Consider the following 13,721-nt stretch of genomic DNA (forward strand, 5'->3'; position numbering starts at 1 on the left):
GAGATTGAAGGAAGCTGCGAGGGAATAGGAGGAGTATACGTGGAGAGACAAAAAGGGGGAGGAGACATTTTTCTCCATTTTCCTATTCACATTTCTTTCTAACCCCCCGCTTATTGTGAAATGATCCCCATACTGTCTCCATGTACACAACCGCTTTATCAATACGTCGTTATTCTGCCGTTCTCCGACTGTTTCCCCCTTGTCATATTCCCCCTTTGTTGAAGCCAGCTGTGTCTTTAAGCTCGTGCACTTGAACTCGGAGTGCTTTTCTTTCTCCATGTACTTCCCCCTCCGCTGGCCCCCCAGCATACAGGAAAGAGACACAGCTTGCAGGGAGAGGGAGGGAGAGAGCGAGAGAGAGGGGCAAAAGGGGGGAGAAATGCAGATGGGGGAGGGGGAAGGTTTGTAAACGGTTGTTCAAGGCTATGGACCACTTGGAAACCAGCTCAAGAAATACACAAGATTCAATAAAGATATGAAGAAAATATGTGAATCAAAGCACAAGTTTTGGGGATGCATCAATAATAAAAGGGCTGTCTAATGTGTTTGTAGCAGAGGTAAGAGAATAGGCTGCTGTTGAAATATTGATTCGCGGTATGAAGTATGTCCGTGTGTTTGCAACATCGTGAACGCGTTCAGTGGAGAAAGTGCAAGGTTAAGGTCAGACCATTAAGCAGAGCTTCACGTAGCTGCACAAAATCTCCATGGCAACTGCTGATACACAGGTGAAATATTTTGTAATAAGACAACTCATTAGTGTTTTGGGTCATGAAGTGGACTATCATACCAGCTGATGCTTTTATCTATTTTTCATAGAAAAGAAAAAGAGTGGGCAGTCCACTCACTTTGACTGATTTAATTGTTGAGACAGCAGAGCGGCGAGTCAGGGGGGAGTCAGGGGGGAGTCAGGGGCTCGGGCAGGTTTCGATCGCAGGCCGGGGGGGGGGGGAGGGGGAGGGGGGGGTAAACTGAACCACCCGACGACTCTCACAGCACAGATCTAAAATGAATAGATAGGTCTACATTACATATAGTCCCTGAGCATTTACATATGCAGGGCCAGAGTTTGTACAGTAGTTTAATAAACATGTGTTGTATTAAAGCGTCGTGTAAATGGAGGGCATTTATTAAGAAGAAGATTAAGCTCAGTAATATAAAAATAAAAAAGGGAAAGAGTAAACTCAACAGGTCTTTAAGCATTCATAGCTATGCTGTACAAAGAGATAATAATGAAAACAAGCTAGCGCTGGCAAATCCCAAAGTTTCCATGCTTACTTCCTCATATTCTGAAAATCAAAAACAAGCTGCAGTTTCACATTCAAGTTTCAAAACATCAGCAGTTAGCTGGGAGGAAACGAGGGAAATCTTTGAACTCATTCTTAAAAACCAGAACAGAAGGCAGAAGTTTGGTACAAGCAGGAAATCACTTCAAAAGGTAATGTAAGTGAAGTTTGTTGTATTCATCTGTTTAAAGTTGTTGATGTATTCATTACATAAACTCTAGTATTTTTCTTTATCCTTTTCTATATTGTATTGTTTGTTCCTAATGCACTTAGAAGATGGTTTGAGCAGTAACGTATGCCGTGTTTAGACGGCGACCATGTGAACAGAGAGAGCGACCCAAAATATAGGTCATTAAAAAGTCACCAACCAAATATAATCGAGTGAGGAAGTAGTTTCTTGTTGATCTAATCCTGTCTGAAGCTTAGATCAATAAGATATAAAGGCTGTCTTATCTACAGAGAAAAAATGAGGAGGGAAAATGTCAACATGGCACATACAACACTTGTTGGCCGGGAGACTTTTTCTCTCTGAAATGTTGAAGCTATTCATATTTAATAATTATTGGTATAATTTAGCAGCTTAAAACTGCGTTTACTTGAATTCAGCGATTACAAATATCAAATTGTATGAATTGCCATATTTGTATAAGGTTTGTCCCTCAGAACAAAGCTCATTGGTCCTTTTTGGCTCGTTACTCTTAATTGCCAAACACCACCTTCTCAGGACGCCTCGTCACAGACTGCATGTGGCCGTCTATGAGCCGGGAGGATTGACGATCCTTTCTCAGAGTTGATTTTCATTTGTCACTTAGTTTAGAGTCCTCAAACCCCCCAGTTTCACAATGAAAAACAGAACAATCTCACCACAAGGATTTTGCCCAAACTATCAAGGAACTGTATGTAAACAGCAGACAGACAAAGTTAACTAGCTGGTGAACATAGCGGAGTATTTAGCAGCACGCCTCTCTCGGGAATAGACGGAGATAAAGAGAGTGAATACGGGACTCGCATTCATCAGACTCCAAATGAATGACAACGTTGCTCTTCAAGTGCTCGGTGCAGAAATGAGCAACTGTTTGCCAACCAGGTCGCCATACCGACTTAAACGTTTATGCCAGTGTTGTGTTTACAGCTTGTTCCACTGCATCCTTGTGGCCAAAAACAATTGTTGATCAAAAGGGAAGGTTCCATCTCAAACATAATTTCCTTCTTATTGTATTAACCATTTCATGACCCGTCAGATTTTTTAATCTTTTGACCTCTTAGAGGGTTCAAAGCCCAGATTGAAAAAGTAAAGTTTTATGTAGCGCATGCAGCAGGTGACGTTCTGTCTCTATGGTTCTAAAATATACACAGACAATGTATATTTATAGTGACAGGGACTGCGGATCTCTTCATTCCTTAGCTTGATCCAACATCTTTAATTGAGCATTAGAATAAATCTGAATTTATTCTTTTTTAAAAGAGCGTACCAGACAAATAAATGTGATGTCACTGATCTTAATAATATGCCTTAAAAAGACATGAAAATGTTCATAATGTCTTGTTGCTGCGGTTTGCCTGCAAGGCGCCAAACTGAGAAAAAGCCAACTTTTTCAATCTAAAAAGACGGCGCTGCGTCTAATGCATTGCAAATACAAATAGGTATCGACCCACCGAGAGGAGGAGGAGGCGGGAGGGAAGGGGGGAGGGGGGGCAGATGATAAAAGGTCAAAGGAGGTGTGTGCTGCATTCGCTCGTACCTTTTGTGTAAGAGGCAAATATACGTCCCTTAACCACATTACTGGGGACCAGAGAGGACGGAGACAGACTGGATGCCACGAGAAACACTTTCTCTCTCTCTCTCTTAATGCAGACGAACAACAACTCCCCCAGCCCAAGGACAGTTGGTACCTGAGGGGAAAGAGGCAGCATGTGTGTGAGGGGAAAGAGATGCTTATACTGGCGCTGATCTTGAAAGGGCCCGGCCGATCGATCGCATTAAGCTCCCTGCAAAAGAGAGAAATCAATACGGTTTTTAAAGGCGAAGCATGCATGTGGTGTATGCGTGTGGGCTTCATTGATACCGCCAGACGCGTTCAGAGAGAAGCTGCTCCTGAAAAAGAACGATCACATTTCGAGGTCAAGTGGTTTCATTTCCAATACTTATCTACTAAATCCTGACACTTGAGAGAGTCTTGAACATGAAAAAAAAACCCGTCTGTTTGTATGAAGTATCACGGTTTGGCTTCTCAAAACTGAAATACTGGCCAGTGTTTGAGGAGCACAAATGACAACCTGACAGGGAACATCAATCGTTTTCAGTTGGAGAAAGCTGTGCAGAAGCTACATCAGGATTAGAAAGAGAGAAAGAGAGAAGCCGAATGACCTGCGACTCTTTGAGAAAATGAATTGCTTGTTTAAAGACGCTGTAACGCAATCAGTCTTATAGTTAACAACATGAAATGCCTACGGAGGTTCGGCTCAAGGAGATGGAGTGGGAAGGAGGTCAACAAGAGCGAGAGCGAGACAAAGACAGAAGGCTATTCATTTCCATAAGTCGTCAAAACGATGCTAATCAAAGACACCCACTCTTTAACACGTTCTACCTCTCATCCAAGTGATGTCTCCTTCTCTCCATCCATCTATTTCTGTCCCTCTTGTACACACTCATAGCAATAATTTACTCTTGAGTTGGCATCCGGGACAAGGAATGTGATCCAGCAGAGAAGAAAACCCTACATAGAGCTGACGCAGTGTCCTCGGTGTACCTGCACTTACACACAACACTAACTGCAGGGAGGAAGAAAGAAAGAAGAACTCAAATCTAAACGGACGAAGAAGCCGAGTGAGGATGAGTAAATGATAGCGAGGACGGAAAGAAATTGGGCATGGCATTCACAAAAAGGTCCTGCAGAAACACAATATTTCCAATTTGAGCCTGAGATTTGACTAAAGGACATAAAAATGAATAATGATAGTGAGAGATAACTAGGGGCTAGAGATCGGAAACATGCAGGAATTCATGGAGAAATCTGAATCATCTTCATTGGCCAAGTAAATGTGCACATACATGGAATATGACTTTTTTGGATGCACATGGACTGGATGATTAAGTACAGTGTTTACGTGGAAAAATGTCTGTAAACGGTAAACAGCGAGAAGGATATGTAGGTTAGTAGGTTATGTTGAAAGAGAGTTGATGCCCGACTGTAGCAGTGAAGACTGAGAAAGAGAGGAAGTGCAGTGGGCTTTAGATGCTAAAGCTTTCCGTTTCTAAAGGTTAGAAACCTGCAACCACCACTTATAACTGGAAGACATTTGAGAAAAGAAACCAGCCTGCCCTCTAGTGGTCGCAGAGAGAAACACATCTACTGAGGCACTGTACGTTGAGGTTCATGTACTTTACTTATTTTATGACACTTAATGTTTCTCTTCATTTAAGAGGGAAATATAGTAATTTATAATATAGCATTTTTAAATTCACTGTATTTCACAGCTTTAGTTGCAAATTACGCAACAATTAGTTATGCATTTGTAATGTTAAACCCTATCAGCTGAAACATTTAAATGATGCTAACACATGGGCATATTAGCAAATAATATAATAATTTAACACTCTAAAAAGGGGCCATTCTGTGAGTACTTTTACCTTTGATGCTATTTTAAGTACAGTTTATCCTTCCATACTTAAATTTGATTGGGGGGATATTTTTTATACCTGTAATTTAGTAGGCTATATATCAAATTGCAGTATTTCTACATTTATTTAAGTAAAATATCCTAATACTTAATCCACAAGTGCTCAAAAGTAAATTACAACATTACAGCAGGACCTTTTAGAGAAAAAACAACAACTTGTTAATATGATATGAGCATGTACTGTGTTATTTAGAGCGGTGTGTCGCTATGAAATGCTGGCGTTTATGGATGTTTTACTGATCCTAAGGATGCAGACTCAGTGTGACCAAAAGAACACCAGGCGTGTAAAACACGACTACAGTTTATGATACAATCATTTGAAAATAAGCCCAGATAAATCCAAACAGGATCACAATGATGCCAATTCATTGTGAAACAGAAGAACTGCATTTATCCAAAAACACATTTAATACATTAGAACTGTTAAACCAGTAACCCTTTAAAGCTTTACAATCCAATACAATTACGGTGTCACTTTTTAACCGCAAAACCCAAACTGGAAAACAACATAAAAGTTAACCTACACGAGTGTAAGGAAAACTGGTGGTGGGATTTATGCTGTAGGCTAGTTTTGACTTGACGTTTATATTTTTACTGTACAAACGTTGTTTTGCAGGGAAACATTGAAATATTAATTACAGTAACACTAATCACATTTTTCTGTCAGCAATAGGTAGGCCTACAGATTACTTTGTTTTAAATATTACATCAATAATGATCTACTATACCAACTATGGTCATCTTCCAAAATGTGTTACAATATAATATTTAGTTAACGTTAGGCGGTAAACATAGCAAAGCTTTTAGCTGCTAAAGAGCCACTTGTCTCCCTCAGTAATTGGTAGAGTCCTATGGTTGACAATTAGTTTGCTCAATGCAAAACCAGAAAAATGTAGATATTTTACAATTTGCCATAACCTAATGCACTATTTCACATTTCCCTCTCAGTTCAACACGTGATTATCCGACTGGGCACTTACCTTTTAAATGTGCGCTGTAGAAGACAAGCCACATCGTTCACAGTGACCGCAAGTGCTAACTTCAACCAGCTACAAGCAAACGATGAAGCAAACGCGCAGGCGTTTGTGCAATCTGCTTTAATTAGCTAAGACTTTGGGCATGCGCATTGTGGTTTTCCCACACTCGGGGCACTTGGCATTGTGCAGCCAGGGCGTGGTGTTATCTCCACCTAGCGGCCACTCCGGGAAGCGCAATTAAAACACACTTTTATATCCAGCCACTGAACTTTAATTGTAACATAATCATAAATGACAGTAAGTATTACAATACATTGATTCAGAATTATATCAATTTGTAAACTAGGCTACTGAGTACCACTAAAACCACCCTTTTGTCTGCTGCCAAGAGTTGGGGCTTTGCCCGACTTGCCTCAAATGACCAATTTAGTACCAAAATAAACAAGCAAATGGTATTAAAAGTAGATAACAATAGCTCCAATTAAACTGGCTACATTCAAATAATTATAATTTAACAACAGAATATATATAATGAATACAACACTCGGCACACAGTACTTTTACTCTAAGTACATATTCCTGATAAGACTTTACTTAGACCTATAAGTAAAATGCAGGACGTTTACTTGTAATGGAGTACTTTTAAATTGTGTTATTGAAGCTTTTATTTAAGATAGTAACAGAAATATAATATTTAAGCAATGGCTTTATTCGCGTGGTTAGCATTTTTGCAAGCTTTTGGTTTGCCAGGTTTTGAAAGAAAAATCATTGTCCTTATTAGGACTCTTTAGCTCTTTAGGTCATCAGGGAAACCCATCAATACTATTTTTACGTGAATTTGAGGTACTTTCCTTGAGTACTTTCCTTTTCTGCTTCTTAATACTCATACTCCACTACATTTCAGAGTAAAATATTGGAGTCTACTTTTACTCCACGCCTTCGCAGCTTTGTTAATGGGTGTGCAGACTCTGTTTTGAAAAATAAAAATAAAAATCTATGACCATTTCTTTATTATGACTATAATAAATTAAAATGCAGCTTATATTAATGCATCAGTAACAATACAGTTACACAGAACGTTTTTTCTGCTCCATAATGAGTACCTTTTATTTATATCCTTCAAGCACTTTTTGCTGATAATACTAAGATACTTTTGTTTATATAAGAGTTTTTAATATAATAGACTTCGACTACTTTTATCTGACTTTTGTTTTTACTTCTGTTTTTCACACCCTGACAAACAAAAATGTTTTCTTACAACTGATATATAAGGCATCGGTAAATAATCTACCAACCTTTAGTAGAGGAATTAGTTACAACATATACATCTTTAATAAAGGGTGCCTTGTTAGCAAGTTGAAAACAGGGACATACAGATCTCACTATTGCCACACAGTCAACCCTTTGACAAGAGCCTCAGAGAGCTACAATAAAGGATAAACACGAGTATTACCTTACACCAGATGCCATCATAGGATAGTGAAATTATCACTGTGATTTGGAGGGATGAACAAAAGAAACCAACTCAGCTGTTTACCTTGACTGCCCATATTTGGGTCGGGCGGAGAGTCGCTCTCGCGGGGGGGAGCCAGTCAGCGATTGCTAACGACTCCGAGTAGAGGAAGTGAGTCACACTGACGGTAAAATGTTACGTCTCCGTTGCAGCAGCATCGCGAGCTGAGCCGAGAACAAGGAAGCAACATGTGCTGCTGACCATAATAACGCCAACACACCAGCACAGACAGCCACGAGACGAGACAAGGAGACGAGGACGCTCAACGACTGCAGAGTATTCTCAGGCTGTGAACACTTATTATCGTGAGTACCACTATGTTTAATCACTTTTATGTTTATTGTTTAATTGGAAAACGTACTTTGCTGTGAATGTAACCTATTTTAAATAATTTGTCGCTGTCGTGTTTGTTACATTGTTAACAACGACTTCGACGTCAGTTATCATTTTAAGTATTTCATGCCTCGCTCGGTGTATTTTTAATGATTCATTTTGGGTTGTACTCCTTATTACTGTTTTGTTCCCTAATTTCTTCTACTTTTTCTAAACTTTTTCCATCTAGGGTTATGATATTCTTACCATTTCAAAGTAGGACTTTTTAAATAGATATGCTTCGATGCTATAGTATCATATACATTTAGAGTAACTGGATAATGTAGGTAACCTTCTCTACCGAAATTATACCCGTCGGCGTGTTTCTACTGATTTCCACTGGGGGGGGTTTCCGCGCTGTCAGAAACCCCAAAAGCGTTATTTCCAGCATGTAGCAGGAAGTTTCCTTTATCACAGCAGAAAGAAACAGAGAATACATTATCTGGCGTTTGATTTTTGTTTTTCTCCTTTTTTTTTCTGGACGTAATGGCCATCCATGAGCAGACACACGCACACAACGTGTGTCCCCTCCTTGGATCACACAGAGTTGTGCCTTCACTGCTTTGTTTAGTCTCCTTTGTTTCACGCAGAGGCAAGAACAAGTTTTGTCGTCACTCAAAGTCAATACAGACGAAACAATGCTAAAAGGTGAAACATCTGCACCTGCGAGCGTCAATCATATTTTCAACAGGCTGTCAAGCCGAATAAACATAACCTATATCACGTTATGGTATATGCTAAACACACACTGAGCACAGCAACAATGCTGTCGAGTGACAAAAGAAAGGCCCTCAATCAAACATCTAAACACACAGTTTGTATATTATCAGCAAGGCGCGGTTATGTTTGTGTATCTTGGACCAAATCTGTTGCATGTCAGGGTTCTACCACTTTATTCTCCTTATCCACAGCGAGGGTCAAAGGATAGAGTGTACAGTACATATTGTAAAGCCCCTTCAGTCAGATTTGTGATAATGGACTTTACAAATAATATTGACTTGACTCACGCAAACGGGTCAAGTTGTTGTCTTCACACGTAAAATCAAAACCCTATCAGCAGAGTCTGTGATAGCGGCAGCAGGTCACTGTTCAGTAAACATGGTGGGCAGACTGCTCGTCATGGCTGGGAACTTCTTCTTCTTTTTTTTTTTTTTTTTAAAGGGCATCACTGAACCTCTGATTATATCAAACAGTTGACACGCATAGGTGAAGTAATCAGAGAAGAAGTCAAACGCCATCAGCGGATGTTATTAAGTTCCTCTAGTATCTAGAAACATGCATCATTAATTTGGTGTGACGCAAGCGAGTTGAAAGCATGACTCATATTGGTCGTCTTTAATAGAACACAAAATAGTGAATCAGTAGTGAAATGTGGGATGTTGCAATGAACACTCAAATATTTACTGTATTTGTTAGTCCTCTGTGGCAGTGGAGTATCTTTTTTTATTTTTATTTTACAGTTTGGACGAAACAAGCTGGTTTGATATTTTAAACTTCGGGTTTAAGAAATTGTGTCATTTTCACTATTTTATAAAATTGTATCGGCAAGAAGAGCCATATTCAGTGCAAACGTTTTGAGCTTGAACGTCCTCTAAACCCTCAAACACTTTGAGGCGACTACTCGGCACTCTGTCCGCCTAAACACCGTATCTGTTTTAAATGCCTGAGGCCTCTTTAACGCGACATTCGAACAAACTATGACTACAAGTACAAGGCTGCTTGGACCAACAAGGTTAACATTCTTGAAAGTTGCAGCAGAAATCTGAAACTTGAAAACCTACTAGAAAAACCTGTGTTTGTGTGTGTGATTGTCAGACAAAGTGTCTGCAGGTCAGCACGTTGTAAAATGAATAACCTTTTGCTGACGGAGACTATTGAATGAACATCTTTAGCTGCTGAGTGATTGACAGCAAACACAGAGTTACATAAAGTAGAGAAGCTGCAACAACAACAGCCTGAAGAATACATGCTATATGACCCTGTTCACCCTGCAGACTAATAACCGACTGGAACATCTATAACATTTGAGGATCATAGCAAAACATATTTGTTAGGGACTTATGTTACTACTGCTTGTGTTTGTTGTGTCACAGGCTCATCACTACGCCTAAGTGGAGGCTGTGGCTACTTTCACCAGGGCAAATAATAATTTTCTCTCGCACCATATTATACAGGCTGAAGCAACAGTGGTGTGTTTCAAGTCACAATAACAAATTACTCTCTGCACCTCAAAGTTCAAGGCACGACTTTCTTGTCGGGGACATCGGCAGGATGTTACCACGCTGCACAGTTTGAATTGCCTTGGCCTTTGTAGAGCACACTCTTCGCTCTGGTCAGGCTGACATTGGCACCCAACCCAAACAGACACGCTATCAGAGGATAAACAGCACAGTCAGCTCATTGGATTTGCATTCAAATAAAATACTCCATGTTGACAAAGCAGCGCTAGTTTGCATCTTGTTTGCATATACAAAGTCGAGCCTTTTGTCAACACAGAGCCATGTCCATAGCTGTGAAATGCCAGGCACTCTTTTACACCCACTTCACACAGAGGTTCTCTGGGGGTAATAAAAACATGCTCGGGGGCAACCACGCAGGAGTGCGCTGTTACCACTGCAACTGAAGTTCCTGCCCCCTCACTACTTATTACAAAGCCTCATACTCACGTACAGACACATTTCTTGGCAACCTCGTCATTTTTTAATCTTCTGTTCCCCTGCAGTCACCATGAAAAGAGAGGTGGAGGCTGGAGTGAACTTCCTCAAAAGCCTTGCTGTAGCACGTGGCAAGCTCAGTGAATCCAAAGCAGAATTGTTTGCCGGGAAGCTACAGAAACATTTATGCAACAAATATGATGACCACTGGTACCCTGACTGTCCCAGCAAAGGCCAGGCATACAGGTAATCACACAATTGTCCCTGAATGTATATGTTTTTTGCCTCTGCAAAGATAGAATTACGTTCTTATTATAAGCTGAGAACACTGTATTACAGGGGAGGAGATCCACAAGAAAACACAGAATCTTTAACATTGACTCCTTCACAGATGTATCCGGATAAATAACGGAGTGCCCTGTGATGATGTGATCCTGAAGGCATGTGAGGAGAGTGAGCTCACACCCAGTGAACTCTGCTTTCCGCGTGAGATCACACTGTGGATCGACCCACTGGAGGTGTGTGCAAGGTGAGTCACTGGCTGGCCTGCTGAGGCATAGAGAGACCGACTGACACACAGACACACTTAAACAACGAAGAGGCATTTCTCCTGATGAATCATCGTCATGATGCATAAAATGTGGGAAGTAAAAATGTGTGTTTTTAAAAAAAAATAATCTACTCCCTCTTCACAGATCTGCAGAGAACGGCCGGCCATTCAGAGTAGCCTGTTTCGAAGAGGAAGGTGTTCAGGGAAAACAGGCGGACTCCTCGGTGGGCTTGGTAAATCTGGACACATCCGATTACCACTCTGCTACCTCTTCGGATTGTAGTTCCACTGCGTCGAGTGACACAGAGGAGGAGGCAAAAGATGGCGAGACGGCGGGAGAGCAAAAAAAAGAAGGGAAGGAGGTCGTCAAGAAGGATGCAGCAGAAGGCGACACCTACACGATAGCGATGGTTCCCAGGATTCGGAAGCGGCCCGGGGAAGGACCAAATATGATTAAATACGTCAGAAATATGGTAAATTTGATCAGTTGTTGGACCATCTGTTGGTAGCTCACAATTAAGGGATAAGGCAGGTGATAATCTATATTTTTCTCACTATCAAGAGAAATCCCACTGAAATAAAAAAAAGATACAAAGCCGGATACAGTTCTCCTGTGCCATAGAGCTTCATTGTTGTCCAAAAACCATTCAACTATTTTAGACCTATTGTGCGATGAATTCTTTTATACACAACTACAGTGAATTGACAATCTAGTACTGAATCATTCAACATACCCTTAACGTTCTGAATTTATGTCTATTTTGTGTGTCAGTCGTAAGCTTATTACTACAGATATGAGCTCATGTCCATTTGACACATTTTCAGTATTGCATGTTGTCGAAAGGAAAGGTCCACCGATTCCTCCCATATGGACAAAGTGTGTTTCACACGCATGCTGGAAACTCTCCACCATCCCTTCTAATCGCTTGTGCTCCTTCCAATCCGTAGCTCCCTGCCAGCCTCCAGTACTTCTACCACCAGGCACCAGTTTGGCCTCAGTACAAGAAGGGCGCTCCAGTGTTTCTCAATGCAGTGTGCGCGCCTCCGCCGCCTCCACCTCCGCTCCATCAGGTATTTGGCTACTACATCTTGCCGCAGCCATCTCCTCAGTTCATTCTGCCTCAAGCCAGCCTGCAGCCGTGGGGAGCTGTGAAGGGTTAGACCGTCCAGGAAGTGTCGGGGTCCAGGTGGATGAAGCATTACGAGCTCCTTCAACTGAGCCATGGCGTGTTAATTCTCTGAGTTTAGCTAACCTTGGGCCAAAAAAAAAATAATAACTTTTTAAAAACTGTATAGCTCGAAGTTATTCCCTGTACAACCTGTAATGATTCCTCTTTCCTTTTCACTTCTGGTGACTTGTACTTTATGGCTTGTACTCTGCACGGAGATGCCACTGAACTGAAATGTCTGCATTGCAAAAAAAAAATCTTTTACGTACTGTAAACGTTTAGAATGACTTCAATCTCTGGGTGCTCGGACTAACTCAGGACATCTCGGCAATATCCTTCACACCAAATAGTTGTCTTTTCAGGTGTTGTTTCTTTTATTATGTCATTTCTCTGACCAAATATGGTCCAAAGTGTGTTCGTCACATATAATCAATGTAAAATGTGATTCAGGGGTTTAATCTATTAGCAAGAGTGACAATATCTGTATTTTAAGAATAATATTTTTGCGAAACTGCTTGTAAATAATACAGAACTCGGATACCATAGACGGATGCACATTTTCTAATCTCACTGTCTTTTTGTTGTAATTTATTTGGCCACCAGTGGATGGCACTCAACCGATAGCTAACACATGAAATTGTATATTTTTGTATGAACAGTGGCTGCTGTATTTTTACAAATCAAACCCAAACATGATTTTAAATAGCTTAAGCTATCTCTGCAACTAGTACAATGTATTTTCAAGTGTCTCTGTTGTATGGCCTGCTTACTGCTGTGTGTTTTTAAAGTTTTTCTTTGCTATGGAGATCTGCTACAGCTATATACATCCTGAATAGTTTCCCCCCACTGACTCGTATATACTGTGATTTTCAACTTTAATTATATTGATGCATATTTATTTAATGTCCATGCAACCTTGAAACTCATCTGTGTTTGTAAGCATTGTTTTGCTTTAACCTTTTGCATTAGCCATTTACCTTCTTAATGCAGCACATTAAATCCACTCATACCTGAAATCATACATGTTGTTTTTTTTGCTGATTTCTATAATGAACACGTTTCAGTAGAGGTTTTGGCACCGTTTATATCGTTTTCTCTCATAGAAATAGCTTGACTTGGTCTAGAAAACACCTGTCAGTCTAAATACACGCCACTGAATGTCACTCAGAGTTGTAAGGATCATCATTACCGTCAGCACGACCTGCAGGATGCTGCAGCGGAAGGACTCCTGTGCTGGATGCGTCATTAAGCCCAAGGTCATGACGCTGTTCCTCCTTAAACGGGCCTCGTGAAGAGGCTGAGGGGCAAACTATTTAGACAATTATGTAGTTAAGATAAGAGATATATGTGTAGATATAAATAAGAGACAAATAGCTGGGAAACAAAATGACTGGAGAGAGTGAAGGCCAGGACGTTTATGAGTCGGTGCCAGGAAACCTTGATGTTTCACAACAAGTCAAAGAATGAAGGTACTCAACCACGAGATGTCACTCTACAGCTGCTGGTGAACTCGTGCTCACCA

General features: G+C 40.6%; 1 protein-coding gene across 1 annotated transcript; it reads left to right on the forward strand.

Moving 5' to 3' along the window:
* Nucleotides 1-7,407: 7,407 nt before the first annotated feature.
* On the forward strand, nucleotides 7,408-13,215 carry LOC142969605 (maternal B9.15 protein). Its single transcript, XM_076109589.1, has 5 exons — nucleotides 7,408-7,759; nucleotides 10,549-10,726; nucleotides 10,872-11,009; nucleotides 11,176-11,503; nucleotides 11,979-13,215. The coding sequence occupies exons 2-5, from the start codon at nucleotides 10,554-10,556 to the stop codon at nucleotides 12,189-12,191; spliced, it is 852 nt and encodes a 283-aa protein (XP_075965704.1). The 5' UTR covers nucleotides 7,408-7,759; nucleotides 10,549-10,553; the 3' UTR covers nucleotides 12,192-13,215.
* Nucleotides 13,216-13,721: the final 506 nt, after the last annotated feature.

The sequence above is a fragment of the Anarhichas minor genome, unplaced genomic scaffold (assembly GCF_050575085.1).
Source record: "Anarhichas minor isolate MPS153535 unplaced genomic scaffold, ASM5057508v1 ptg000041l, whole genome shotgun sequence".
NCBI lineage: Eukaryota > Metazoa > Chordata > Actinopteri > Perciformes > Anarhichadidae > Anarhichas > Anarhichas minor.

Bases quoted from the DNA above. Each gene is read 5' to 3' on its own strand.
- LOC142969605 (XM_076109589.1), top strand. From the start codon at position 10,554: ATGAAAAGAGAGGTGGAGGCTGGAGTGAACTTCCTCAAAAGCCTTGCT. The intron at 10,727-10,871 runs GTAATCACACAA...ACTCCTTCACAG, and splicing joins AGCAAAGGCCAGGCATACAG to ATGTATCCGGATAAATAACG. The intron at 11,504-11,978 runs GTAAATTTGATC...TCCAATCCGTAG, and splicing joins TTAAATACGTCAGAAATATG to CTCCCTGCCAGCCTCCAGTA.